Source organism: Aythya fuligula, chromosome 1 (genome assembly GCF_009819795.1).
Source record: "Aythya fuligula isolate bAytFul2 chromosome 1, bAytFul2.pri, whole genome shotgun sequence".
Lineage (NCBI taxonomy): Eukaryota > Metazoa > Chordata > Aves > Anseriformes > Anatidae > Aythya > Aythya fuligula.
This window is the reverse complement of record NC_045559.1, coordinates 103,615,273-103,642,891: the sequence shown is the minus strand read 5'-3', so window position 1 is coordinate 103,642,891 and position 27,619 is coordinate 103,615,273. Positions and strand designations below refer to the sequence as shown.

Genomic DNA, 27,619 nt, shown 5'->3' with positions numbered 1-27,619 from the left:
CCCTCTCCTCTGTTTTTCACTAGGTGGCAGTGAAAGTAATTGACAAGAAAAGAGCCAAAAAGGACACTTATGTCACTAAGAATCTGCGACGGGAAGGGCAGATCCAGCAGATGATCCGCCACCCAAATATAGCCCAGCTGTTGGATATACTGGAAACTGAGAACAGCTACTACCTTGTCATGGAGCTGTGCCCTGGTGGCAACCTGATGCACAAGATCTATGAGAAAAAAAGACTTGAAGAGCATGAAGCACGCAAATACATCAGGCAGCTTATTCTGGCAGTAGAACATCTTCATCGGGCAGGAGTAGTCCACAGGTAATCTTTAAAACCCTCTCTGGAACAAATTTACCTCAGAGCCTCAAAGTGGCGTCTATGCATGTATTTATATAGCAAGGTGACTTCCTTTTGAAAATCTATTACAGCCAGCTTTTTGGCTAATCTTTAAGATATTGTTTAGTTGTTCATATTTTAGACAGTATCTCTAGAAAGAACTTACCTAACTGTTTAACTTCAGAAAAAGTGCACAGTAGCTGCACCAACTGCATGTCCTTAAACATAGGCCTGTACTACATCAACATAGGTCTGTACTACACTAGTACTATTTTGCTTCTTTGAAGCTCAGTACCAACATTAACTACTGTATGGTTTCACTGTGTCTTTGAGGAGGTCATGTCTGCTGTTTCGCTGGTGGAAATACAGCAGTACAGGTAGATGAACTGGTTTGCCCAAAGTCTGTCAAGGATGAAGCCTAAATGGGTTCACAGAAGTCCCTTGCTTGTTCTTCTCTGCTCTTTCCACTAATTGTATTGCCCCAATGGGACCTCGCAAGATCGGAGAAAGGGAAGTACAATCCAGAGTATGCAGCTGTTCACTTCATCTTGCAGTGTCTTCTCAGGAGAAATCCAGAGCTGCTGCAATGCTGTGTGATGTGTTTCTTTCTTTAGGACCTTGTTTTAATCAGTGCATAAGCAGGATGTTTACCTGGGCTCAAGGGGAAACAGGACAAGTTAATCAAATAGAGGTCTGCTGAGGGTTTCGGAATAAGGAATAGCCTTACTGTACCTCTGCCTGAAGCCCATGAGCAGCACCTGGCAGAGGCTGGGAGTGCACAGGTGGAGATACCACACATGATTGCCTGCCCCTATTTCCTTCTCCACTTATGTGCTCTTGGCTGCTATGGAGACAGGAGGATGGTGGGCTGATGTACCTTTGGTCTGACCCAGTATGTCTCTTATTCTGTTCCTAGGTGTATTTATAGGATGTTGTCTAAGAAGGAGACTACACTTTCTAAATTTGGGATGACGGGAGTCAAGTCTGAACTCCCACAGATTTGCCACGTGGCGCTGAGCACGTCATGTAGGCCCCATCCTCTCGGTAGCAGGAGCGAGGCACCTGCATAATTCTGCAGATCTGGGACTCGATACCACCAGGCTACGCTGCTAGGCCCAGCTCCACACACCCAGAAAGCTGCTTTTTTTGGTCTCAAGGTCTCTCTGCTTGTTCCCTGCAGTCCTTTAGGGGTAGGTGCTACGTGCACCTATAACCTCGGGTGCACTGAGGTCTTATCTCAAGCTAAGCTTCTGGTACCACTGCACCATAAATATTTGAGCAGCAGCCAGGTCTTGTCTGCAGGTTCTCTATCAGCAGCTGAACTGCTGATCTCTTTAAATTATTAACCCTACAGTTTGGGGCATGGAAAAGGAAGAAGTCTATTTATTGCTTTAAAGGATCAGTTCATATCCTGTATGTAGGGAGATGAGGTGTGGGGAAAGAAAAAGGTCAAAGTTTCTGAGAAGGGCAGAGAAAAACCTGTCAGGAACAGATGAGGATGTTGAGTTTCTAGCAGCAGCACTGAGTTCAGCAGCAGAAGTACCTCTCACAGGGAAATCTGCCCGCTGCTTAGTGTCATGGTATCCAATGTGCTTATGGTGGGCTGGCGGGACTGACTGATTCACTTGCTGGTCAGTGGATCCAAACTATCATTATACATCTGGATAACTAGCAGGTCCAATTCTAGTTATACTGATAAAATATTTTCTCTGGCTTAACTGTTAGCATCTTGACTTACTATATTAACAAGGTATGTAGAACAGCACAGAGACACAAGAAAAACATGGGCAGCCCAATCCAAATTTCTTCTCCCGTCCCTCTGTGTGCAATAGAGGGACAAGGACTAGTAGTTACCGCAGGAGTTGTCCTTCAGCTTCTTGGGCTTTTGACCGTGGCAGCTATAAAAACAGACTGCTTAACTGAAGAGGGGAAAAAATAGTGCAGAAGTCTGATTCATGCTCACCCTGGATGAAATGACAGTGTTCTGTTGTTGTTATTGTTGTTATTTTTAAAACAGGTAAAAATAACAGAGCTTTCATTGAGGTGGTGATCTGTGGGTGTTCACATTCGCTGTGTGTGAAACAAAACACGGCATTGTAGGCCAGGAAGCGGTCTGCTGTTTGCCTCTCTCAAAATGTTTTCATCATTCACCCTGAATCAGGCAGAGCATTGAAAAGTATTCACTGAACCTTTGATTACAAAAGTCACCGGCATTTTTGTCCTCATTATTCAGGGAATAATCTAGATGACTTGCCCTCTTCTATAATTCAGGATGGAAAAAAAGCCAGAAAGAAGTTGCATTAAATTTGGTTACATTATTTGATGAACATTACTCAGCTGGCTTCATGATTTACAATCAAGACTTGGCATGGCAGAAAAGCACTCTGACAAGAGAAGGGACCCAGAACTGAAAAGAAAAGCCTCTTTTAGGAAGCAGTGTGACATGCAAGCAGTCTAAAGTTTTTTGAGAAACCTCACTTTAATTAGAGAGATTAAAAAATTATTTGAGTTTGACCATATTTTGAATTATAAATATTTCTTCTATGATATATAAAAGCTGCAAGCACCCCAGTGTAGGAACAGCATCTCTGATGAGGAGTGTCCAGGTTTCAGTGGCCACTTTCTGGAGAAAGAAATGCAGCTATTCTAAATATAATTCCGTGTAATCACTTGTGTTTCATTGCTTTTATCAGAAGAGCTGGTTGGTTGCTAAAAATACACTTGCAACAAGCTCGACTGTGAATCAGGTAGGAATATTTATCTTTCCCTCTGACAGAAGAAAACAAACCCAAATGGCAGTATCTGGTGAAGCTTTCTCTTTTCAGAGGGTGTTTACACAGGCCTTCATGCTGTCAAAAGGCAGGATGAACAATAAGCCCCTTGGGAGCATAAGGACAACAGAGAAAACGAAGTGAAAGCCTTGGTGCTTGCAACTGCATCCCACAGGAAATTCTCAACAACCCTTTTAAAGTAATTTTAACAAAATTCAATCCCATTCAGTGCAATTACTGTCAGGATGTCAAAGAAAAGAATTTAATAATGTATTGGTAGCAAAGGTAGCTTTCTGTGTTCCCCCTTTTTCAGTCTTCGTGGCAGTATATTCATACCTTCCACTGCCATTTTGTAATTAAAAGCAGATCAGGAGTTTGAGAGACATAAGAAAATACTTGAGGTTTTGAGTGGAGTTTGTATATTTTTCCATAATACCCTTCTGCTCTTTCCCTAGCACACCAAGAAGTGTAAGGTGGTATGATGATGCAGTTGCTTAGGGTGCTACGGGAGTCCTTCTTTGATACCCACTAATTTGACGTGTGCTGGCTTTAGTAACTTCCATCCCATTAATTTTAAGTGCCAGTAATCTGGCTGCTGATGCAGTATTTATGACAGATCCTGCACTACAGAACAAACTCTCTTTTTGAAGTGTAAAGCTGGTTTGTCTTTCTATTTTATGTCAGATTTCAAAATTACCTTTAGGCATTGTCTCTTGGACTGCTCTGCTGTAAACAAACTAGACATTGTTTTAGTAAAGACAATGGAACAAATTCCACTTTTACAGAGTCAACCACATTGAATTCAGTGACTTTGTGGCTGATAGAAGAATCAGGCTCAGTAAGCAACACTTTGATAACAAAGCAGTGCCTTTGAAATGTGTGTTAACACGATGATGAACCCAAAACTCTGCACCCTTCCCAGCTCTTTCATGGGGCTACAAAGTGAGTTTGTGGGTTGGTAGTTGAGATGTGATTTTTGGTGGCACAAGCCTAAGGTAGTGTGCTAAGTGAAGCAGGTTTGTGTTGCTCTGTGGAATCACTGGCTTGAGTAGGGGTTTCCAAAGTGGTCTATGAATCTCTAAGCAAAGCCAGGGAAAAATCAGCTCCATCAACAGAAGAACAAACTCCAAACCTAAACAAGCCATCCTATGAATCACGTCCCACTCTGAACTGAAGGTCTCCAGCAACTGCATGTCTTTTCCCCACCTCAGTTCCCCATACTGTGGTACGTGTACAGCTGCATGGCCCTCAGTCACAAAGCAGCTGTGTCCTGTTGAAAAGTGCAAGCCATTTTCAGAATTACAGGAACCTCTGAGTCTGCAGGGACCTGCATATATGCCTAATGTTTAATTGCTCCGTGTCTTCCCAGTATCTTCCAAGAAAGACTTCAAGCATTATGTGTGTCATAGCAAGTAACCCGCATTCTGCCTTGCAGTATAATACCATTAAAAAGCGTGCAAAAAGAAATCTCACCAGAATACGTATGGTGGGATGTTTGCTTTTGTTTGTTTGTCAACCTTTTTATAATGTTGTGCATGAAATTCATTGTTCCCTAACTTTTCAATGTAATGGTGCTATTTTTTTTTCCATTGCAAGGAATTAATGTAAGCATTCAAACAAAGTAGCAACCGAGATAAGCCTGTCTGTAAATAATGATAATCATAATATAGTAATAATAATTAAAACCAAACAAAAACACTTATGTTGGAACCAGATTGAACTGACATAATAAAACATTTAGGAACTTGAGGGAAATCAGTGCTGTCTCTACAAGATGATCCTAAGAGAGACATAAAACCAGATTGTACAATCACGCTTTTTGTCAAAAAGAAATAGCGGGTGATTTGGTGTATTGTTAAAATCACTTAAAGTATTCACAGAATAAGCCCTCTGACCAGCAGGCTGTGTTTGCACTCCTGCTGCCCTGGCCATGGGTGCCAGGTTCCTGCCATACATCGGTACCAGTCATCTATGAGCACTGCTGGTGGCCATCCCAGTGGGATCAGGCTGCGGGGTGGTGCTGCCCTGCACTTTCTGGATAGTCCATGTCTGTGTAGCAGTGGTTCTCCAGCTATGGTCTAATCTGGCTTTTCTTGGTCTGGTTTTGTACAGCTTTGTGTTTCTTAGACAGGTTCACATGGAATCTTTTCATTAGGTTGTACCAAAGAGTGAAAATCTGTTGTCCTAGTTCCCAGCGACACACCAAAAAAAGGGCTTTCATGTTGACGTGGACTGACAAAAATGTGGTACATATGAACTATTAGATCAGCTACTGCTTACTGGCAAGTCTGCTGAGAATAGACGTATGGGTGAATGGCTTTAATTAACCAGGTCTGATTGTACTCTATACTGAAGCTATATTTATTTTTTTTTTCCTCTGATAGCTTTAAGATTCCCTGTAATATTTATCCTTAGTTTTATTTTTTAACCATGAATCCTTTTAAATATCTTGTGTTTATTTTTAGCTCTTCTGTCACTCATTTGTTATTCTAATTGCTTGCATGTCTTTTTGCCTCAACTTACAGCTTTCATCTTTCTATATTCTTTCCTCTAGTTTTAAAAGTTTACCTCTTTTCAGCTAATGTTTAATGTACTTGGAACTTCCAAATTGCCTTGCTTCTTGCTTTGAGAGTTTGTACTGAGTGTTTCAGTGTACGACTTGAAGTCCCACTTGGTTCTGTTGGTTTTTCAAGTCTTTTTTTCTTTTCCATACTGTTTTTTTGGCACTCTCTCTTGTTAAATACCTGGCCCCGATATCTTTCTAGAGGCTAATCACCCTGTCTGTGGAAAAATCTCCATCTGCAAGCAATAAAGGCGTGACACGTGAAGAAATAAGCCCTTTTTTGGCAGTGGGGGGAAGTGGAAGTGGGTTGATCTGGATCCATCTGGCAAGGCACGTCACTCTTGTACCAAGCAATTTCTCAGCCGTGGTGGTTACCATACGGCAGAAGCTCCCTTTGGAGGAGGCAGAGAGGTGGGTTTGTAGCGCGTTGCAATGCATGGAGTTTCCTGCAAAGAGAGGAATGCCACCAAATAGCAGAGATTTGCAAAATACTCTTCTTCAATAGATTTATGTATCATTTCCCCTCTTTCTTTTCATGCATGAAGCAAGGAAAATCTGCAAGAAATGCTAGCTAGGGTATGGAAACATCTGTTCAATAGGGAGATGGTCATTGTGATTGCACGGGTGAAGTGAGTGTCATCCTACATGCAAATATTCTTTTTTCTTAGAGTTTTTTGAAAGATAGCATGGACATAAAATGAGGGGAGAGGGACATTTAAAAAAAAAAAAAAAAAGGCTTGGAGTTGGTCACAGTTATTTTTATTTCCCAGATCCTTTCTTGTGAAAGTGCTTTGTTTGGTTTGGTTGGTTTACTTGTCTTATTTTATTAAGCGTATATCTTCATCTGCAATAGAGGCATTCTTCATTACTCCCTCTTCCTTACAAAGGCAAAATAACATGGATGTCACTGACTCCCCATAATTATAGCTGATGGCTTTATTATCCATTTTTTTCCGAAGTGTACTGAGAGAAACACCACTGGCAGTCTGAGCTATTGATATCCTGGCATGCTAATAGAAATATTTTATGTCTGGACTGTGGAAAAAATTCTTGTAAGAAAGACACAGGCAATTCCTAGAAGTCGTGTGGAAGTTGTGTAGCAACCTAAATGATTTTTCATATTATACTTAATGCTTATACTGTACTTGAACCATTTATTTATTTATTTATTCATTCACTGTTTTAGGGAAAATAATCTTTGTGATATTTTGCTTATGTAGAACATGGTTTAGAAATGCACAACCACATTCGTAAATGATGAAAGAACACATGTAATGTGAATGGAGTGCTCACAAATACATGTCAGCAGACTGGTTGGCAGTAGCAGATAGCTGTTTTCATTTTATCTTCTCTCCCCCCAAACTGGTCTGGGCCCTAGTCTGTGAAGTGGTTCTGGGGAGGTCAAGCAGAATAGAACGGTGGAGAAAGCACTGAAGTGGCACTCAGAAAACTTGTGTGAGGACTTCTCTCAGCTTTCTTACTAACATACTGGATGGCATTAGGCAAACCATTTCAATCCCTCAGCCTCAATTTTCAACTCTAGCACGTGAGAATCTTAGAATCATGGAATGGTTTGGTTTGGAAGGGGCCATCTAGTTCATTTAGATCATCCAGTTCCAACCCCCTGCCATGGGCAGGGACACCTCCCACCAGACCAGGTTGCCCAAAGACTCATCCAGCCTGGCCTTGAACACCTCCAGAGATGGGGCATCCACAGCTTCTCTGGGCAACCTGTTCCTGTACCTCAACACCCTCACTGTGAAAAATTTCTTCCTTGTATTATATTTCAGCCTTATACTAGCATTCTAGTGTTGACCACCTTTGTAAAGTGTTTGGATGTCTCATCCCCATGGGGAGACTGATTGTGGTCCCCAGAACAGTAGACAATATCAGAGAAGAGACATTTGGCTCCTCAAATCTCTGCAGTTTATTCTCCAGCTACATCCAATGAAGAGACTTTGGTTATGAAGAGTAACGAGAAAATGACCTCCAATTCAGAAACATATTTGAAATGTTTCCCATGTACAAGGTTTCTGCAGGCTTATAAGTACACAAGAAATTCAAAGAATCTGATTAATTACAGGATTTACTGACAAATGTTTGTAAATTCTTTCTGTGCATGAAGAGTTGGTGTGAACCTGTATGTGAAAGTACTGGTAATTACGGAGAGGAGACAGTGCATGGGGCTTTCTGCTTTGAATGTGGAACTGTGTGCGCTGCTTTCATAATACCCGTTATTATATATATGAATTTTGTAAATGAACTGATGAGAGTGATGGGAAGTTGCTTCATTATTTCAGAGGCTCACTCAAAATATTTTGTTTCTTTCAGAGACTTGAAGATAGAAAATCTGTTGCTAGATGAAGACAACAATATCAAGCTTATTGGTATGAAACTAGTTCGGCAATTCCAGTAATTAAAATTGGTGGTTTTATAAAGAGAATTTTAAGACTTCATAATCCTCCATGTGACAACTGCTAATGTTGCTGCAAAGAGGAGCTGGGAGAGTATAGATAGCAATCAAGCTGTTCCTGACAGCATCTTGTGAAAAAATGTTCCAAATAATTCAGCTTTAACTGGGTATGGGTATAATCCTTCATTTTCTAACAAGCGGCTTTCCTATTTAAATCAGGTACTTTGTAAAGAATTAGAGAACCGACACCGCAGAAGTAACTTATTTTATTATCTTTATAATTTTGCATTTCCTGAGTTGGATTCTGCCCCCATATGCATATGCTTCCGCTGAAGTCGGTGGGAGTTGCAAGCATTTTTAGCATCTAGCAAAATTTGGTCCTTTATTTATATTTGTTAAGTTTGCTTCCAGAACCCAATAAGAAATTGTTTTAGAGGGCTGTTAAAAAATATAAAAAAGATCAACAATAGAGACTTGATTGTGTTCAGGTGTCAGTTGTGTGCAGTACTCAATTCATTCAAGTTATGCAGATGTTTTAGATTAATCATCTGTGGGTATAGTCTCTCACTGCCGTTGTGTAACTGCCATTAACATTAATGTGTGCACTGAAAAGAAAATATGCCCTTCACTAAAAAAAATAAAAAAAAATAAAAAAAATATTTATTTCTATGCCTACACTTTTGCCAAAGCAGTGTCTGTGGCTGCAGACAAATTAAACACTTGACTGACTTTCTTTGAAAAGTTTTATCACCTGAAAAGTGATGAAAAACACTTAGCATTCAGATCAAATGGACAGTCTTTTTAATGTATAAAGCACATACATCTTGAAACAAGCAAGAAGAGCATGGTTAATGAAATTTGAAATACTCAAAAATTACTCAGGGAATTTGGTCTCTAGAAGAACTACCATGACTTCTAGTCATTACTCTGTAGTGAATCAAATGTCTCTGGGAAAATAAAAGCAAAAGAGAATGCTGCATTACCTCAGTTATGGGTCAGAGGATACTGATATGTTACCATGAATCATTCATCAGTAATGATGGATACCACCCATTATCTTGATTTAGCAGATAAGTGAGACCAGATGGTTTGCAACAGTGCTATATGAACATCTGATAGATTTAAAGAATTTCTATAGCTTTCCTGTTATTGGGTGTTTGATTACACAACAGTATGTGAACTTGACATCCAAAACCAGATCTAATCAGATGATGTGTGTACAATTAAAACTTACATGCCAAAAAATAACTTCAGAGCTGTTCCTGCAGTTTTGTTTGCTTCAGTTGCATAGAAAGGTCTCCTCACAGTGGGTGGTGTGGGACGTATAGAGAAAGAGACAGATCTTCCGTAGCCTAGCTAGCTGAGATAAATTGTCCTCAGGTCTGCAGCCTGATGTTTTGAACAAGGCAGATTGTACACAGTATGTATCTTAAAACAAAGCAATTAAATTGCACCGTCCAAATGGGTATGTTATAAAAAAATAAAGGTTGCTTTATTAGTAATAATTTCACTGTAAGTAAAAACAGTTTTAAAGTCATAGTCTGCTCAAACACTTGTGTTTTATCAACAGTCAGCTTAAGTCAATTGTTTCATCTCCTCCCATTCCCAAAGGAAAACCTCTGATCTAATTTTCCAGAGAAGCCACTATTTTATTAAACAACCCCAAACAGTTAGGATTTGTTTTCCCATGTTTCACACAAGCTGGCTGTCCCGTGTCCTGCTTCTGCACAACTCATGCAATGGAAATGTTCCAGCACATGTCTGTGCCTGGTGTAATAGACCTGATAATTTACTCCTGTTCCTCCTCCATGCCTGTTCCCTCACTCATCTTGTTCCACATTCAGTAAAATGTTTTATGTAGTCTATCTTTCTAGAAATGTGATGAATCAATTGTGTTGTCATGTAGTGCTGCCCAGGAAGGTTCTTCACTAGAGAAGAGTATGTTTAGAGGAATTATGTGCTGCTTGTCATGCTTTCAAGAAGAGACTTTGAGCTACAAAACCAGATGACATTAACTGCTTTGCAGTAGCAGCTTAGTCTCCAGGCTTTGTGAAGCAGCAAACACTCTAGTATCTACTGAAAATGTTGCTCTTGTAATAGCTGTGTAATATAAAAAATAGGGAAAAAAAAAAAAAAGAAAAAAAAAAACACACAAAGGAAACAGAAGAGATGAATGAAAGATGAAAAATGTAGCATAAAGTGACACTGACAGTCCCTGCTTGCTCATGCATTTCAGTGAGAGACAAATCCCTTGAATCCCTTTCTTCACACAGCTGCTAAGTGACACCTTACTTTTTGTTATTCTTTTTAGCTATGTGATAAGATGGTTTGGAATATGTGCTTAGATAGTATTATTAGAAAAATTCCATTTGCTGTGTTAAGTGGACTTGCTGCTAGCTGCTTGGTAAGTCTCAAATCAAGGAACATCAGGATCAGCAATGCTGGAAGTAATTCACTTCCCTTTATCTACAAGCCCATGGTGGTAGGTGTCTGATTAAGGTGCCATAAAAGGCCACTCACAGACCATGCAAAGTCCTTGCCACTCTGCTCAAGGATCTACAGCACCAAAAGGACCCTGCCCATAAGTAGCTCTACTGAGGTCTGTGAAGCTCTGCTGCCGCAGACAAAGGTCAACCTTGTCCATGATCTCTCACTTTATTCTAAGGCTTGTGCTGTTAAATGCCTTTTTCCATAATCCAACTGTCACAGCTTCAGAGATAGCCATGTATCCATAGCTTAATGTTGATTTCCTGGAGGCGTTGAAAAGTAGTAGTGCAATGCGATACTTCGATAGTATGAAGAGTGGGGGTGGTGGAGCTCCCATGTCATAATATTTACTCTGGAAAACCAAGTGTGGCCTTTGATCTGAATTCTGTAATTAGCTAGGCTTATTGAAAAAAGCCCAAGAAAGAGACAGGAATGGCAGTAAAATTATCAATGCTGGTGGTAATACCATTCTTACCAAGATAAAAACGCATCCTTACTACAAATGACCCTGCGATCACGATGTGCTGCCACAGTATTCATAACAATATTTCCATTTCTTTTGCAATAAAATCCCCGTCCCCAGTATGCAGGCATTTGCAGGCATTTTTAATTTCAACAGGAACAAGAAAAGAAAAGAAAAAAGAAAAGAAAAGAAAAGAAAAGAAAAGAAAAGAAAAGAAAAGAAAAGAAAAGAAAAGAAAAGAAAAGAAAAGAAAAGAAAAGAAAAGAAAAGAAAAGAAAAGAAAAAGAAAAGTATACCAGCCTGGTTGTAATGAATGAGCTGAGAAAAAGTCAATAAGATGTTTATAGTTTAAGTAAATAAGATAGCGAAAACTTTCACTAGAGGATACCTCCGTTGATAATGATAAACAGATGCTGGTTTATACCGGGTCAGAATATAGCCATTATTTATTTTGAGTGTGAAGCATTATGTTACAGTCAAGTAATTTTGAGGTGGTATGTCACAGTAGGGTAAAGACCATGAGTAATACCCTGCAGAGGTATTATTTCTAGTTTTAAACAGTATTTTACAGCTGACATAACCCATCTCAGGCCATAGATAATAAATAAATTAATTAAGTAAATGGATCCTCAGAAGTATTTGTGTAAGCCCCAGGGATAATACATATCTAGCAGAGATGATTAAGCAGTGTCCAGAGACAATTGTTTTCCATCAGAGGCAAGGAAATTGCCTTGATCCTCCCTACAGTTTTTACAGTGCTCTCCAACAAACCCCTCTGAGCCTCTTTGGCTGTTTAAATGTGGTGGTGCTGGGCTTGCCTCCCTCACAGAGAGCCAGCCAGGCAAGCAGCAAGCACTCTGCAGTCATTTGGACACTCCAACCCACATAGTCATTTTTGTACTTTTTTTTTGGTAAACATTATTCATTTTTAGCCCAGTTTCATAAGGGAACAGGGCTTATGTGAACACCCCAGCAGGGCGCTTTTAATATCTTGAGGGACTCTTGTCTAATTTTAGCCACATTTGGCATAGGGTGAATCCTAAAGGACAGGCTGACAGGTTGTTACTTCAAGTCTCATGCAAATATGTAGGCAGATAAGGGAGAGAGACTCTAACCAGTGACTGTGGAGGGTGGCATGGACTCAGCAGTAGCCTGTTATATTTGGCCTCCAAGATGTAATGCTTTTAGCCCAGCTGGGCAGGTGGGTTGCACACACAGAAGGCTGTTTTATGAGACACGTGGATAAAAAAGACATGAGTCTCTAGGAACAGGATTCAGTGGTCTGTTTCTCCGGACTGCATTGTTTATGTATAAGACACTTTTAATTTTAAACACACCTACATTTGGGGAATTTTTAAGAAGAGAGGATGAATGAAAAAGGAGGCAAACAGATGTCAGTGTTCTTAATACCAGTATTTCTGTTGAAGCTGTCATCAATGGGAGGCTATTAATAAACGTGAACCTCTTTTATTGTGACCTCTGTAGATCCTCTGCTCCTGGATATGATGCCCTGCTACAAAGGCAGACTTCCCAGCCTGTCAGCTTTGCCTGCATCCTCCTCTTCCTTGCCAGTTTGCCTCACTTCTTCCCCTCTATCATGTCAAGTTGCTGCCTTCTCTCAAGACCCTCTGCAACCTCTCCTCACCTTCCCTTGTCATCTCTGAGGCTGTAGTTTTGCTCTCTACCAAGCCAAGTGTGGGCTACCACTAGACAGGGCTTGCACACCCCTGCCTGCACATTGCCCCCAGCCTCTTCTGCTGCTGGTGTGACTGAGCGGCAAGCCCGTTCCACAGCTGCTCTCTGCAAATTTCTTTCCTTGCTGAGTGGTTTAATTTTTAAGATCCTTTCTTAAACACAGCTCACCCTGCAGCCATACCAGCGCTGGAGCAGACGAAAGAGGTTGGGAGAGCTCCCTTCTTGGCGCCAGCCTGGGCTTGGGTTGGCTGAGAGCACTTGTGAAACTGCAGCCTCCTCTGGTGCGGAGACACTGCGTCTTGTTCCTGATCAGTTCATGATGCCAGCCTTTGCCAGTCCCTTGCTATTACTGCCAGCAGAGAACATCAGATACACCCAGGGGCCAGAAATACAATAATTCAAGACAGAAGAAGGGGAGGGAGAGCCAAATCAACACATTCCCCTTCTTGCTCCAAGATCTCCCTTGTGTTGCTTCAGAGCTGAAACGCCGACTCTGCAACCCCATGTGTTTGTGAATCACCACACTAGTCCCAAGAAAGCAACCTCCCTGCCGTAAATCTGATGGCTCCTTTAACAGATTTAAAGGAAAAAAAATGAAGAAGCAATGCTTGGCCTCTTAGTACCAGTACAGAACCCATGACAATCCGAGGCTGCTTTCTGCCCCATGCCCATCATGCGGTGAGGGCATGAGACAAACTCAGCTCCAGTTGCTGCCATCCAGCTCCCAGTGAAACATAATTGCTTTGTCTGTGAAACTGATGATCATGTGTGTTCTAAGATGATTTTTATTGCTTGTTGAAATCTCTTTTTATTAGCACAAATTGTAAAAAATTTTCATGTGAATGATTTTTTCTTAGACAGTTCGTTGCTTAGCTTTTGAAAAAAAAAAAAAAAGTGCTTTTTTTCCTTGCTGTTTTAGCGCTTTTTTACTGTATCTATCTCTTTCATAACTCTGTCTCTATGCTTTTCACAGACTTTGGACTGAGCAACTGTGCAGGAATCTTGGGTTATTCTGATCCATTCAGCACCCAGTGTGGGAGCCCAGCATATGCAGCCCCTGAACTTCTGGCAAGGAAAAAATACGGGCCCAAAATAGACGTTTGGTCCATGTGAGTTACTTCTCTAGCTTATAATTGTTATTACTTGTCATCATTACCCATTACTCAAATGAGAAATAAGCATAAAATCTGTTTTAATTAACATGACTCTGTGAACTAAATTGCACTGATATTTTGATTTGAAATAGAGCTGTATGTAGATTGGTAGAACACATAGCATGGCAAGGTTGCAGTAAAGTACAGCTTCATCACTGACTTTGAGGCACAGTAGAAAACATGGCTCTGGCACAAGAGGACCAACACTGTGTTTTGTTTTCCCCAAAGGAACTTCAAACTTTCACATGGTCTCCATGCATTATCCACAGTCACATCTAGCAGGAAATGTGAAATCTAGTCAGGTCATCCCTTTGAAAGCATAGTAGTTAAAACGAAGACATGGCCAGAAATTTTGTGAGCCTGAGAACCTAGTAACATTCAGGCAAAAGAAGAGGCAAAAATCACCTGTGCCAGAGATGGAGAAAGCTATAAACGTGTTCTGGAGGCAATGAATTTATCTGCAGTACTTTTTTAGACTGTGTAACTCCCACTACCCTACTGTTGGCCATGGCCATGGTGTCAGTTATTGTCTCTCCCAGAGAGGAATTAGGTAAGATTAGCTGAGTTTTAGCTTTTGTATTAGGATCTGAATATTTTCCCTCACCAGTGAAATGGGGATAGTAAAACACAAATCAATTTAAATGAAGTAGTAGATTGTAGTGGTTCCCTAGTTCAAGTATTTGGAATACTCTGAAAACATAAAGTGCTGTATAAGTGCTACTACTGCTAAGAAAGGTTGGCCATAGTTTACATATGAGACTAGGACCTGGGTCAACTTCATCTCTCAGACTGATCTGGTCAGCACCCTGTGACACCATAATACTCTTGATCTGCAGTCTGTGCTCCAGGAGACCTGCACCTCACCCATCACATGGCTACTTCACTTCTCACTCCAGCAGTGGGCCATCCCTCCACATCAAGGGGGAGATTATCAGCCCTGAGGAATGCAGGCACTCTTACTGGGACTGGAATGCAGACAAACAGAACACAGTCATTCCTGTAAACCATTTAAACTTCTCCAGTAATAATATCCTGCTTTTTTTTTTTATTATTTAAGAAAGAAAAATACAGTTAACCCTACCCTTCCTTGTAGCTGAACAAATGCTTGCTGTGATCATGGTTCGTAATAGCACAATGGTTTAGATTCTTTCTGTTCACATACGTTTATTCAGTAGACTGAGGAAACAAATTCCCAAAAGGAAGGAATTCCACTCACTTGAATTTAAAGTCCTTTTGTGGGAGAGAAGAACAAGAGTACCCAACCCACTTTTCATCACTGACTCTGTTGGGTAAAAATAAGCAATAAGTTTTCTGCTATGAAAAATTTAATTGTTCACACCTGATCTTTGTGCTGCACCAGAGGCCAGTGGAAGCCTTTTGGTATCAAGCCAGGACTTGCGATGTACCCATGGACATGGGCAGTCACACCACACCCAGGGCAGCAGCAGTATAAGGCTCCTGAAAGCACTTTAAGTATTTATGCAGCCTGAGGAGAGACATAATTGTGGACTGGCATTTAGCTGAGAACTTGCCTAACAGCTGGACTCGGTTCTGTGACTCCCAGCTTATGTCTTACACATTGTGCGACCCTCCATGAGCAAATCTCTGTAAACTCTTGCCCAAATCATTGTGTGCAACAGAAGGAGAACATTTTCCATCCTGTTTAGTAGTTGTTAGGCATTTAAAACAAAGTACAGTCACTAAAACCTCAAACTAAGTTTTTCCTTGTTCCTGATCATTTTGGTTTCTTTTATTGTATGTTTTCTTTTAGTGGGGTAAACATGTATGCGATGTTGACTGGAACATTACCTTTTACTGTGGAGCCATTCAGCTTGAGAGCTTTATACCAGAAAATGGTGGACAAAGAAATGAACCCTTTTCCCACCCAGCTCTCTACAGGTAATCAAAGGAATATGCTTGGACCTATTCAGATCCAGTTGGTTGGAACCATTGCATTGAATTCTTGATTGTGAGTCATGCTACCAGCATGGCACACTAATCGTGAAAAATGTTCTTTTTCATTTTGTTCTCCAAAAGATCTGCAGGTGTTGGTGTAGTATAACTCCTTTTGTTTTGACTTTTGTATGTAAGCTGGAGAAGTGCCAAGTTGTACTGAATATGAGAGGAACAAATCTGTGAAAATCTGTGAAATTGCTTTCAGAAAATAGCTGGTCAGTTTTGCGTGGTCGGATGATTTTAGTGTAGGGTATGGATGCATGAACTCATTATTTTGGAATAACACGTTCCTGGGCATTATCATGATTAAGGTTGAGCGATAAGCTACCTTGAATGACCTCACATTCATTACGGAATAATGACATGCACTCAGAAAGTTATTTTGGGACAGTAGCCTGTGATAACCTTCGTGTGTTCAGAAAATGCAAAATTGTCATTGCATTAATATTAGAAATATTAATTCCTTCTTCAAAGCCATGTCACTAGGCAACAGAATCATGTTTCAGCTTATAGCAAGACTGTGTCAGCATTTGGAACAAACTATGTTTTGTACTTAGGTTTTATTTTTGTATGCTAAATTTGATGCTCATGGAGAGCTTCTGTTCTTATCTGCAGACAGTTTGCAAGGGACATTCAATAGGTTTAAAATACCGCAAATATGAAAAATTTGAAAGATCATACACTTTCACTTAGATCGCTAATAATGGCAAACGATTGCCATGGGGTATAAGAAAAAAAACTTTGAAAGTTGTGTTGCAAGACGAATTCTCCAAGGACAGATTTCCCGGCAAGTAGAAGAAGTAGATAGTTAAGGATTTTCTCACATGGTTTATCTGTGAAGCAAGTGGTGTATGTTGTTTCTCATTTGCTCAGCATCTGTATTAAGTACATATTTTCTGCCAGCAGCTAATGTTGCTGCCATGTTGTAAAGTGGTAGGTTTACAAGTGAGCTGGGATGCTTCAAGTCTTGCCATGTATTTGATGCAGTTAGAGTATTTGGTATTTCCATTCTGAGGACTCCCCTGTAGGATTCAGTTGCACAAAATTGCTATTTTAATGTTCTAGCACATGTTCTAAAGCCCCACTGAGTAAATTAAAAGACGGATTATACTGTATAAAGCAGATGACTGCTTCATATTGTATTGATCTGGAAGCCAAATCCTACATCAATTGCAGTTACTCTTGGATTCAGGGACTTGGATATAGTAGTAAAGATTTCCCAAGTTTGCCAAATATTTTACCAAATGGACCTCCCACAGTGAGACTTTTACCAAAAACTATCTGTTGTATAATGACTATACAGTCGCTTTGATCCAATGTACTGTTTCCCCAGTCATTTTATTTCAACCACAGTCATTTTTTACGTGGGAGTTTTCACTGACTTTACGGGGACAACTCCTGTGTTAAAGTCTGAATCACCCTTGAAAGGCCTGTGGAAGACCAGACTTTGTGTAGCAAAAAAGATAACATTATTTTTGACAGGCTTCATTTTACTGTTTCAGTCATCCTACAGTTTTATCATGGAGATCAAATTTTCTAACCGTCATGTCTTTGTAGAATTTGTGGCTCACTAACAATATGGTCTCCTGTGAAAACAATATTTTGTTTATCCTGTGAGAACAACAGCAGCTTGAACTTTCAGAGATGATGGAAAATTAATGGGATAGATTTAAACATGTTAACCTTTACTCACTGTGAAAAAGTCATGCATCGGTTCTTGGTTTAAGTCAACAGGCTTGCACATTCACCAACATGGCAAGCTGTGATTTAAGATGACATTTGTTCTTGACACACCTAGGCTTTGGGTCAGTAGGTAGAAAATCTTCTCCTCTGCCCTGAAAATTGTTTCATTAGTTAACTCCTTAGGTATACGGATCTTTTTCTTAAATCAGGTTTTCTTTTTCTGTTAATTCACAGAGATCACAGAAGAGATTTTTTGCAGTAGTCTGTTTTGCTTGTTCATTATGTTCTCTTTCAACATTTAATTTCACAGCTACTGAATGCAGGGTTTGTTGTAAAAATAGCTATTCTTATCACTAAACAAGAGTATATTTTATTTGTATTAGTTACAGTTTTGTGTGACCATGGACACCCAAAGCAACTGTGTAGCAACAGGGAAAATTTGGGGTTAGTATTTGATTTTCCCACTTAGGAAACTGTTTTTCATTAAGCTGCATAAACAACACAGCTATCTGATTATTGATTTTACGTGAGCTGAGTTCAGTTGTTAAGGAAGTTGGTATTCACCTTGCGCACATTATTTTTTTTCTCAATGTACTGCTTCTGTGTGTTTATGGTCTTCCTTTTAGAACAGAGAAGTGCTGTGGAGATTAGAAGAATCTCTCTAAAAAAAGGGTTTTTTTTAGATCCTCAGCTCCTTTACTTGATAAGTTTTCTGCATGGTTGATGTCTTTTTTTGTTACAGAAACCCATGTCTTTCATAGCTGAGAGTCTAAAAGGTAGCATCAACTGATGTTACTTTCTTGTGATTCCCTTTTTAAAGCCTATCAGACACTAACTACTGCACATGTTGCCACGTATTCCATGCTTTTGGAGCAGAAATGAAGTGTCACTTTTTACGAGCATTCAGAAGTCGATCATTTAAACTCCAGGAATATGTGGATCATCTGATGACTTATATTTCCTCTGTGAAGTACAGATTAATTGCAAACCATTGATCAAGTCAGTCCTGGGAAGTTACTGCACCTCAGCTAGATGTTACCACTGTCAGGAGTAAAGAGGCAGTGTTGTCAAGCTGAGGTCTGTGTAAATTCTTAAGAACAGCAAGCAATCATCTGCCCACATCTGTAGTTCTGAGCTTACTTATGGCTTTGTGAAGTGAAATGACCTTATTTCATTCTCTCTGGCCAGTTTTGTAAGCAGCACCTGTATACCTATTTTAACCAGGGCCCACTCAAAGCATGGCATTCTCTAAACAAGACACTAAGCTGGTTTTGTTCATGTCAAAGCAAATGAAAGTAGCAGAGGTCTCGTAGTTCATACCTGAAGCACTCTGTGTTTCTGTTCATTACTGAACTCAATACGCTAAAGGAAGTTTAAAGGGAGAGTTGTTTTTCTCATGGTCCTGGTCTGTCATTTGTCAAAAGAGCAAACTTTGCCCCAAAGTTACACCATGGAAACAAAATTCCATCAAGTGCAGGTCACTGGCTAATCAGATTAGTGCTGTCCTCGAGTTCGTTGTAAATGAGGCCCTCACATTCCCTCACATAATGAAGCATTGGAGGGATAATTCACAGTGTCCTTTGTTCATGAAGCTACTTGGTTCAGCATGAAAAGCGGCTTCAGATGCAGTGGGTCCAAAAATCGATTCATTATCTTCGTGTTTGTTTCCTGGGGGATTAATTTAGCTGTCCTACAGCTGCATGGCTAACTGAAAAAGACCCAGTCTTCCTCACACCATCTAACAGCTCAGGTGAGCAAAGGTGCTGTTAAAAATCTCTACTGCATCTCCTGGGACCGGTTGGTGAGGGAATCTCCCTGGAAGGCTCCCCTCTCTGGAATCAGTTTCTCCTGCTCTGAATCTGCTGCACTTTGTAATGCTTCACAAACCTCATTTACTTTGTCTTTTGACAAGGGGGGAAAAAAATCAAGGTTTTTAAGGAGCCGTTGGCTCATTTGGGGGCTGAGGGCGTTGGCAGTCGGTTTGGGGAGGGATTGCTTTGCACTGAGAAGCATGCTCTGAGCCCGTGGGATGCATGCGGCTCCTAACGGGGCAGTACTGGGAAGAGAGGAACTCAAATGGCAGAACAATGGGGCGATTGTTTCCCATAACAAGGGTCTGCGCCCAAGATGTGTTGACGTGCGGGCTTTCAGGGTACGCAGGGAGCAGTCCTAACATCGGCTTCCAGGAGATTTATGAACTTGGATGTAGTTTCTTCCTGCTGTTTCCACAATATTGCTGTCATAGGAAAATAACAAAAATGTTGGGAAAGATTTAAAGTGAAGTACCTCACATAAATCAGCTATTTGTGAAGACAGAGCTTAGAAAAAAAAATAAGCTCATGCCTAGCTGAACTGGTAAATACATAATCATAACTCTCTCTCTTCCAAATATAAACTTCTTAACACTAGGCCTGCACTGAAACAGATATCCTCTAAGGGCCTTCCCTGGCTGATGTTTGATGGTTGCAGGATGGTGAACACAGAGGTTACCCAAGCTGCTAGGAGTCAACACCTATCACATCTAACCTTGATTTATTTGATGAGAAACCTTCCCTTCCTCTCCTGCTGCTCTGCTCTGGCACATCAGCCCATCCAGCCTGTCCCTTGCTGTGGGTGGGCTTGGAGACCTGAGAATGCTTGGGTAGACAACCAGGCAAACATGAAGAAGTCTCACAGAAAAGAATTTTATTCTTAAAAGGCAGCGGTGCTGTGTCTGTGCAGAGGATCTGTCCGTGAGAGGAGCAGTGCATTTCATATACCTAATCAGCAAGGCAGTTCTGGCAAAACTTTTACATAACACAAGACTCTATTTAATCTAAAACACCGCTGTTAAATCCAAAGACTTGAAGTAGGGTTAAATTTTTCAGTCCTCAGAAACTCTACCAAGCCTCAGGCAAAGCATAGCAGTGGTCCTGTGCTGCTACTGCCCAATGTCTCCATACAAGGTCTCTCCAAGGTCTGGAAATAGATAAGACGCTCAGGAGAGTCTGGGAGGGAAGCTGCAGCTCTACTGCAGAATGAGGTGGAAAAAAGCCTATAAGATGCCATCCATATGAGTTGGAGAAAACTGCTGGAAGCCATCACTTGTGTCCTTTGTTTGCCATTGACTTTGTTCAGGGTGCACTCAGCATCTCCACTGGACTGTTTCATTCTGGTTTTGGTTTTCCCAGAATTAGGTTTCTTTGTCTTTTGTTTAGAGAATGATAGAGGACATAGCTAACTCTTTAATGTTTTGTAGCTAATAAACTAAATCTAATCTTGATAATTTAAGGAGTAAAGACCAGGAATATTTAACATAGAGCTTATTTTCAGCTCAGATATTCACTTCTTGTGAGTCTTTTAGCAAATCTCTTGATTTCATTGTTCGTAACCATATAAGAAGCACGTTATTTACAAATATTGGAAAATTACTTTTGAGGCTTGTCGTAAGAAAATCCCAAGGTGTCATGGAATGTCATTGAAAGTTGAAGCTATGGTATTTGAAAACAGAATAAAGTCCATTAATTTTACTGTACTCTTAATTTTGCTAAAATCTCCTGCACCTGACTGTAGTTTAGATGGAAATTGTAAGAGGATTTCTCCCCATGTCAACGGGGGCAGAAAACCCAATTCTCCATGTCTTCCCTCCCAGCTCTTCATCCCTTCCCTCCCCTCCACTCACTCCCAGTCACTCTCTTTCTACTCTAAACAGAGTATGAGTGATTTCCCTCTAATCTCACTCCAGTCTCCTGTCCTCAGACAAAAATTTTGACTAGCATACTCAGAAACTTCAAACAAGCTCTGAAACAAAAAGTTCTTTTTCTCCTCTCCTTTATGACTCTATAAATCTCCGTTTATTTTAGTTACTAATCTCTTATCAGGCTTTCCTTTTTCTCAAGGACATTTGAGCATACTAGAAGGAAAAAGTTGATTTTTAGTATATTCTGGGGTCAGGCTACACAGCATAACATCTCAACTACCGTGTTAAGTCATAAAGCATATGACATAGCTCTTGTTTTTTCTTGATTTCTTCACAGCGGCTGTAAACTTTCTACGATCTCTGCTAGAGCCAGATCCTGCAAAGAGACCAAACATACAGCAGGCACTTGCAAATCGGTGGCTTAATGAGAATTACCCCGGGAGAGCACCACCTAATGTAACATATCCAAACAGGTACTGTGTGAAAGAGCAGAAAAAAACAGCCAGTGTGTACTGATGTTAAAATGTGAACAGTTTCATTTGTGTGACAGTGTCCCACTGCATTTTCTGGGATTGCTTTTCTGACTCAATCCTTAAAGGTTTTTTTTGGATTGTCCATTGAATATGTATTTCCTGAAATGACCAAAACCAAACCTTAAATCAGAAGCTGGCATATGATGCATTTGGGGGGTGGTCCAGGGTACAGATCAGGTGATTAATTGGCTGCAGGCCTTAGAATAGATGTTTGTGAAGATAGTTTATCAGTTCTGATCTTCTCCTTGTTTGTCAGTAGACCCATACTACTTTTCCAGTAGAGGCTATACCTATTTGTGATACATATGGCAGGTTCCGTGGATTAGGTAAATATGCAAACAGTAGTGAGAATGGTCAGAGTTAAATGACCTTCATTTGTTGGTTGTTGATCTTGAATACCTGTGCAATGCTAAATGCATGACTACATGCAAACAGGTAGCAAATCTCATGGTTAGTCAGATATCAGTCTAAAGAAAAAAAGAAAAAAGAAAAAAAAAAAAAAGGAAAAAAGAAGAAACAAAGAAAGAAAAATACTTCTGGTCCACTTTGGTTAGAAATAATCTTGCTTGACTTTCAACACCTCTCAGTATAGAGTCTTCACATGAGCAAGTCAACGTGGGCTCTCCTTACAGTCAATGGAGAGAAATAAGGGCACAGTTTACAGAATGATTCATCTGACTTCTTTTTGATTCTGTAGTAGGATGACATTGTGCCCAGGAGATCTGAGTTTCTCTCCCATGAATGTAAATAGAGCCTCAGGCAACTCACTTAGAAATGTATGTCTTTATTTGATCAGACAAAACAACCTTCCTGCATCAAAGCCCTTCAGCACACACAATCTATTATCTGTGGAGGATTCCTTGTGGTAGTTACTAGCTCTCAGACAAAGATCCAAAGTAGTGCTGAGGCAAAGACAGCAACTTAAAGCTTGATTTTGGTGCTTAAAATTTGATAGTGCCCCAAAATTTAATTCTTAACTCACTAAGAGACAAGTTCCTAAGAGAAGAGCCTAATTTCTACTCTAAAGTTTGTTCAAGTGCCAGGTACCTGATGTAGCATACACCTAGGGGCGTGACAACCTCTCTTTGTCTGAATGCCTGAACCATTGTCCTCTACCCAATATGATTTCATGTTCATCAACTAGGCCACCTCTTTGTGTTAGTGCCTTGACAGTCTCAGTGCCTAGGCAAGCTCAGACCATGCAAACAGAGCATTCACTTGAGCATTCACTTGAGGCCACAAAACTGCCTCCCCACCTGCCCTCCCCTCTGGTCACCTTCTAGTCAGGTGAATAGCTGTAGGTCCAAACCTTGTGGGGTTGACAGGCACCTACAGTGCCAGTCTCTTACTGCTGAAGCGCTTGATACTGCTCACAACTGAGCTCAGGAGATCAAATTGGGTCCCAAAACTCACGACAGCCTTCATGAAATTTTGGAGACTTTTCCTTTCATTGTTGCTGTCAGCTGGCTTACAGGTCACAGTCCTGTCTGCTACCCATGTCCCCTCTATATGTATAGGCAGCTGAGGTGCCCTCATTTAGCAGCAGGCATTTCCCTTCCTGAGTTAGCGTTTTAAGTATTGCTTTGTGGAGAATTGCTTCAACTATGCATTTCTTTGGCCTGAGGACAATAATGTCTCTCACTCTCAAAATATGGCTGGATAGTTGTTGAGCAGCTTGGATGCTTGTTCTCCAACGGGTGCCATCACTAGAGCCATCCACTGAAGCAATTGTGAGGCTGGCTGCATGCGATCCTCAGATGTACGTGGACAGAGTATAAAAATGGCCCGTAAGAATGATTGTTTTGCAGGGAATAAGATAGAGAACAGACAGACTCATTATCTCAACATTACTGCCTGAAATTTAAGGGCAATTGAGTTAATCTGAGTAGTATGCTGTGCAACAAAAGGAAATCTGAGTTTCCATGGTGCTTTGGACTGTACCGAAGTGCACTGTACATATGAACATTGTATGGTAAAGAAAGGGAAAACAAGTGTAAACTGAATGAGTTGTTAAGCTAATGAAATCACTGTCATAATGAGCCTAATCAATCTGCTAAACGTGGCATCTGGTAAGTGAATGTAAGTGTAACTGAGAGCTGTATGGGTGATTTAATTCTCTTGCTGCGTGTGTCTTATCTGCAGAAGAGGAAAAAAAGAAATATGGCTTAAATGTGATTTCAGAAATCTTTTGAGTTTGTAGGTACATTTTCATGCCTTGGTTTCATGACTTGGTTAGCTTGAAATTATCAGCCCTTAGACAGACAGGCTGTGGTGGAGGTGTCACTTTAGAGCTTACTCTCTAGTCCAATTAGGTCGGAGATTTAGGAGAGTGGCCAACCTCTATTAGGTAGAAAAGCTGTGCAGTGCTGTTTATGGAGTGCCCATTAATCATCCCCTCCTAACAGCAGGCAAATGAAATGTAAGAATGGAAGAAAATGCAATACTGAACTATAGAGAGAGCATGTTTGCTCATGAATATATGTGGATACAGTGATGATCATAATCCTTACTTATTGTAAGCACTTTTAAAGGGAGTATCAATGTGAAGAGGTACCCTTTGCTATTAAATAAATCAGCTACATTTTTTTTCTCTCGTTGCATATTTTTTCTTATTTTTTCTATTTGAAAATAAGAGAAAAATAACTACTTCTTTCAGAACACAGGTTTTATGATGAAGTCAGTGAACCTGTAAAGGATAAAAGCTATCATGATTCTGTCTTTCCTTTCCTTTTTTTTTTTTTTTTTGATATTATTTCTTTATTTTTAAATTGATACAAAATAATTAGCTTAATTAGTTTCTGCCCAAAGCTTGACCTACCTAGAATTTGTAGAGCTTTACTAAAGCGTTATTGGGAAAATGCTGTAAAGTTTGAAATATTTAAAAGACATAATTTGCCTCCTTTTGATTGCCTCCAAAAGGACCTCTAGAGTCAGCTTCAATAGGGTTTCTTCAAGTTTCTGTTAGTGTGCAAATGTGGGTAAGATATTATCTGTTCTGAAAAATCAACTACCAAATATGCTAGGAATCACTTTCTTTCTTAATCATGCTTTTTATAGCACAAGCAAGAAACTGTTCTGTTCTTGCAGTTCTCTTCTACCATTTTAACGTAACCACCATTGTTTCCAAGGCAGCAACACTGTAGGAAAGGGGAGAACATGAAGATAAGGTAGAAGAACAGCAGAAAATGCATTTTCAGGCAAATAATTTCTCAGGCTTTTTATGAGCTTGTTTTTGTTAAATAGGCAAGCAAATATTTCCCATTTTGCTGTGCATTTCGAGTAGAAACTGCTTGAATTCTTTTTGCCATCCAAATGCCTTAATGTGCAATGGCCAAGATAAGTTTTGCTTATGAACTTAAAAAAAAAAAACACTCAAGCTTTTTTTTTTTTTTTTTTTTTTTTTTTTTTAACTGCACAATGAATCTTCATTAGCATGCTGAATAAAGGAAAACAGTTAGTTGAGATTTTCCAGAGTCTGTTTTTCATCTTGTCTAAGTCCTTATGTCAGACCCAGACTGCTCTCTGGGCATTCCTCACATCACAGGTGTACAGGACAGTGGTATAGGAGAGCAGGGGTGAGAAAGGTAGAGAATTATCCTTTTGAGGGGGGAAAGTAGGTTGTAAAAAACTCATAACCTAAGCTTCCATTAGTTGCCTTAGCCAAATATTAGGTTTGATATTGGGAGCAAAGAATATCCTTTAGAAAGCAGACAAAATCCAGCATTTCTTTGGAGGTGGATGGGAGTTGACAGGTACATCTGGGAATCTGGCCAGCATATTTAGGTGTCTAAACAGGAGCAGAGTTCTTTGGAAAAATTGTTTTTAACTTACACTGTGAAAGTGCTTTGCTATTTCCACAGCCTCCTGTACTGCACTTCTCGCCTTGGCTAAGTCTATTATGGACTTTACAGAAAAGTACATCCATAAACTCATGTTGTATTTCTGCTTCTAACCAATATGAGTATAGCAGCAGTTTTACCATTTTGGGAGCTGCTGTAATAACCCTCCCTGTGTGTCACCTTTCTCTGGGGTGAAATGCTCTAGCTACCTAGTGCATAAATATTGTGCAAAAGGTGAGGGTTGAAGCTGAACACTGTGGTGTCTTTTAAAGAGTAATTTCAGAAAGGAAAATGTAGCCACCTAAGTTGGATTTTACATCTTTTCCTTCAAAACCGGGTGGATGATCTTGACAGTCTTCACTGGCCAGATCTAGGGTGACAAACTGAGACATCCTGGGCATCGCAGTGCTATTTCATGTCATGGTAGGATGTGATAGGTTGGCTTGGTTTGTTCAGCTACCACAGTGTGCACATGGTTCCCAAGTAGTCTGCCTTTCTCATCACAGCCATGTTACTGAGCCTTTCAGGTTTCTTCTCTGCCATTGCTAGCAAGGCTCTGTCACTGGGAGGACAGTGCAAGCAATGTGCTTCACCTCTCTTTCTGCAGAATCCACCTGGAGGACCTCAGTCAAAGTGTGCTGCTCCATATGACTGAGAAGCTCGGCTACAAGAACAGCGATGTCATCAACACTGTGCTCTCAAACAGGGCAAGTCACACGCTTGCCATCTACTTTCTGCTTAATAAGAAGCTGGAGCGTTATTTGGCAAGCCTCAGGGTAAGTTCTGCTTGGTGTTGATTCTTTGGACAAGCAGGTGAGAGGGTAAAAAAGTGCTTAAAGATTCCCTGCTCTCAAGGTATTGCCTGGATTTTTATTCCTTCATACTAAAAGCATAATTTCCAATGATAATTCCCCAAGCTGCTGAGGTAATTGCTTATAGGCTTGATGTCTCACGATTCCATGTTTTTGAAGATCTTTCCATAGAAAACTAATGGTACAGTTGCCACCCCAAGGTAGGCTGTTGTGCAGGCTGTGCCTAGTGTGTTATGCAGTTTGGCCTGCTTGACTTTGCAAACATTCTCCCAGGTCATTTTTTCTCTTCTTTAGTGCTGCTCTCCTTAAAATCCAGTGACAGTGCTAGTGCTGCACAACTGTCCAGCTCATGTAGCTGGGAGCCCATTTGTTAGGATGGGCAAAGAGCACCAAGGCAAGCTGCAGTCTCTCTTCCCATGGCTATCTCTCCACACAGCTATCTGTGGTCTGGCGAGGAGTCTTAAAAAGTTAAGAGTCTGTAGGCTCCTGAATGAGTTGCGTAGTCAATAGGGTGGGCTGTATTTTGTTTGAGCAACCTGGTCTATTAGAGGGGGTTGGAATTAGATGATCTTTAAGGTCCCTTCCAACTCAACCCATTCTATAATTCTGTGTATGGAGTTTTATTTTTAACGTTTGTTTCTTTGAGAAATTATCCCCAACAGCACCTTAGTTTTTCTCTTCTCAGTTCTTTTAGCAAGCGTGTTTTAACGATGATGCCATCAATGATATTTAAAATGTAATGGACCAAATTCACCACATCCGTAAGCTGATGAGACTCTGCTGAACGCCAAGAGTGGATATGGTCCATTAAGCAGTAGCTAAACATTAGCTTTCTCTAATTATCTTATATACTTTGATTTTCTGTGCTTCTCTCTCCACAGAAGTCTGAAGGCCAGGACAACATTTGCCACAAGAACCAGCTATACCAGATAGAAAAGTACAAGGCAAATAAAGACTCCTATGAGGTAAAGCTCATTAAAGCTTCTTAAGGTACTTTGAAAGCAGGCTGAATTTGAGGATCCCCAGCTGTTGGGATAAGACAATGAATTTCTGGAGCTGTGAAGAAAAAAAGATCAGCGGTCTTGGCTGCACAGGGCAATTCTCTCAATTTCTTTTTGAAGGAACAAATAGCAGCCCCTTAGGGCGAAGTTTAAAGACAACTTTCAGCTTTCATGAGGAAACTAAATGCTCTATTTAGCAAAATAACACAAACTTCTTCAGGGGGAACCTTAGTTTCATT

The 27,619-nt window shown here is 40.4% G+C and overlaps 1 protein-coding gene across 1 annotated transcript in view; it reads left to right on the top strand.

The window, feature by feature from the left end:
* HUNK (hormonally up-regulated Neu-associated kinase) overlaps positions 1–27,619 on the top strand; it is a 56,353-nt gene that overhangs the window by 19,322 nt on the left and 9,412 nt on the right. The window contains exons 2-8 of the mRNA XM_032207778.1: positions 24–316; positions 7,997–8,052; positions 13,697–13,832; positions 15,649–15,776; positions 21,533–21,668; positions 26,175–26,343; positions 27,261–27,344. Of these exons, the coding sequence (XP_032063669.1) occupies positions 24–316; positions 7,997–8,052; positions 13,697–13,832; positions 15,649–15,776; positions 21,533–21,668; positions 26,175–26,343; positions 27,261–27,344 (1,002 nt within the window). The remainder of the gene's footprint in view (positions 1–23; positions 317–7,996; positions 8,053–13,696; positions 13,833–15,648; positions 15,777–21,532; positions 21,669–26,174; positions 26,344–27,260; positions 27,345–27,619) is intronic.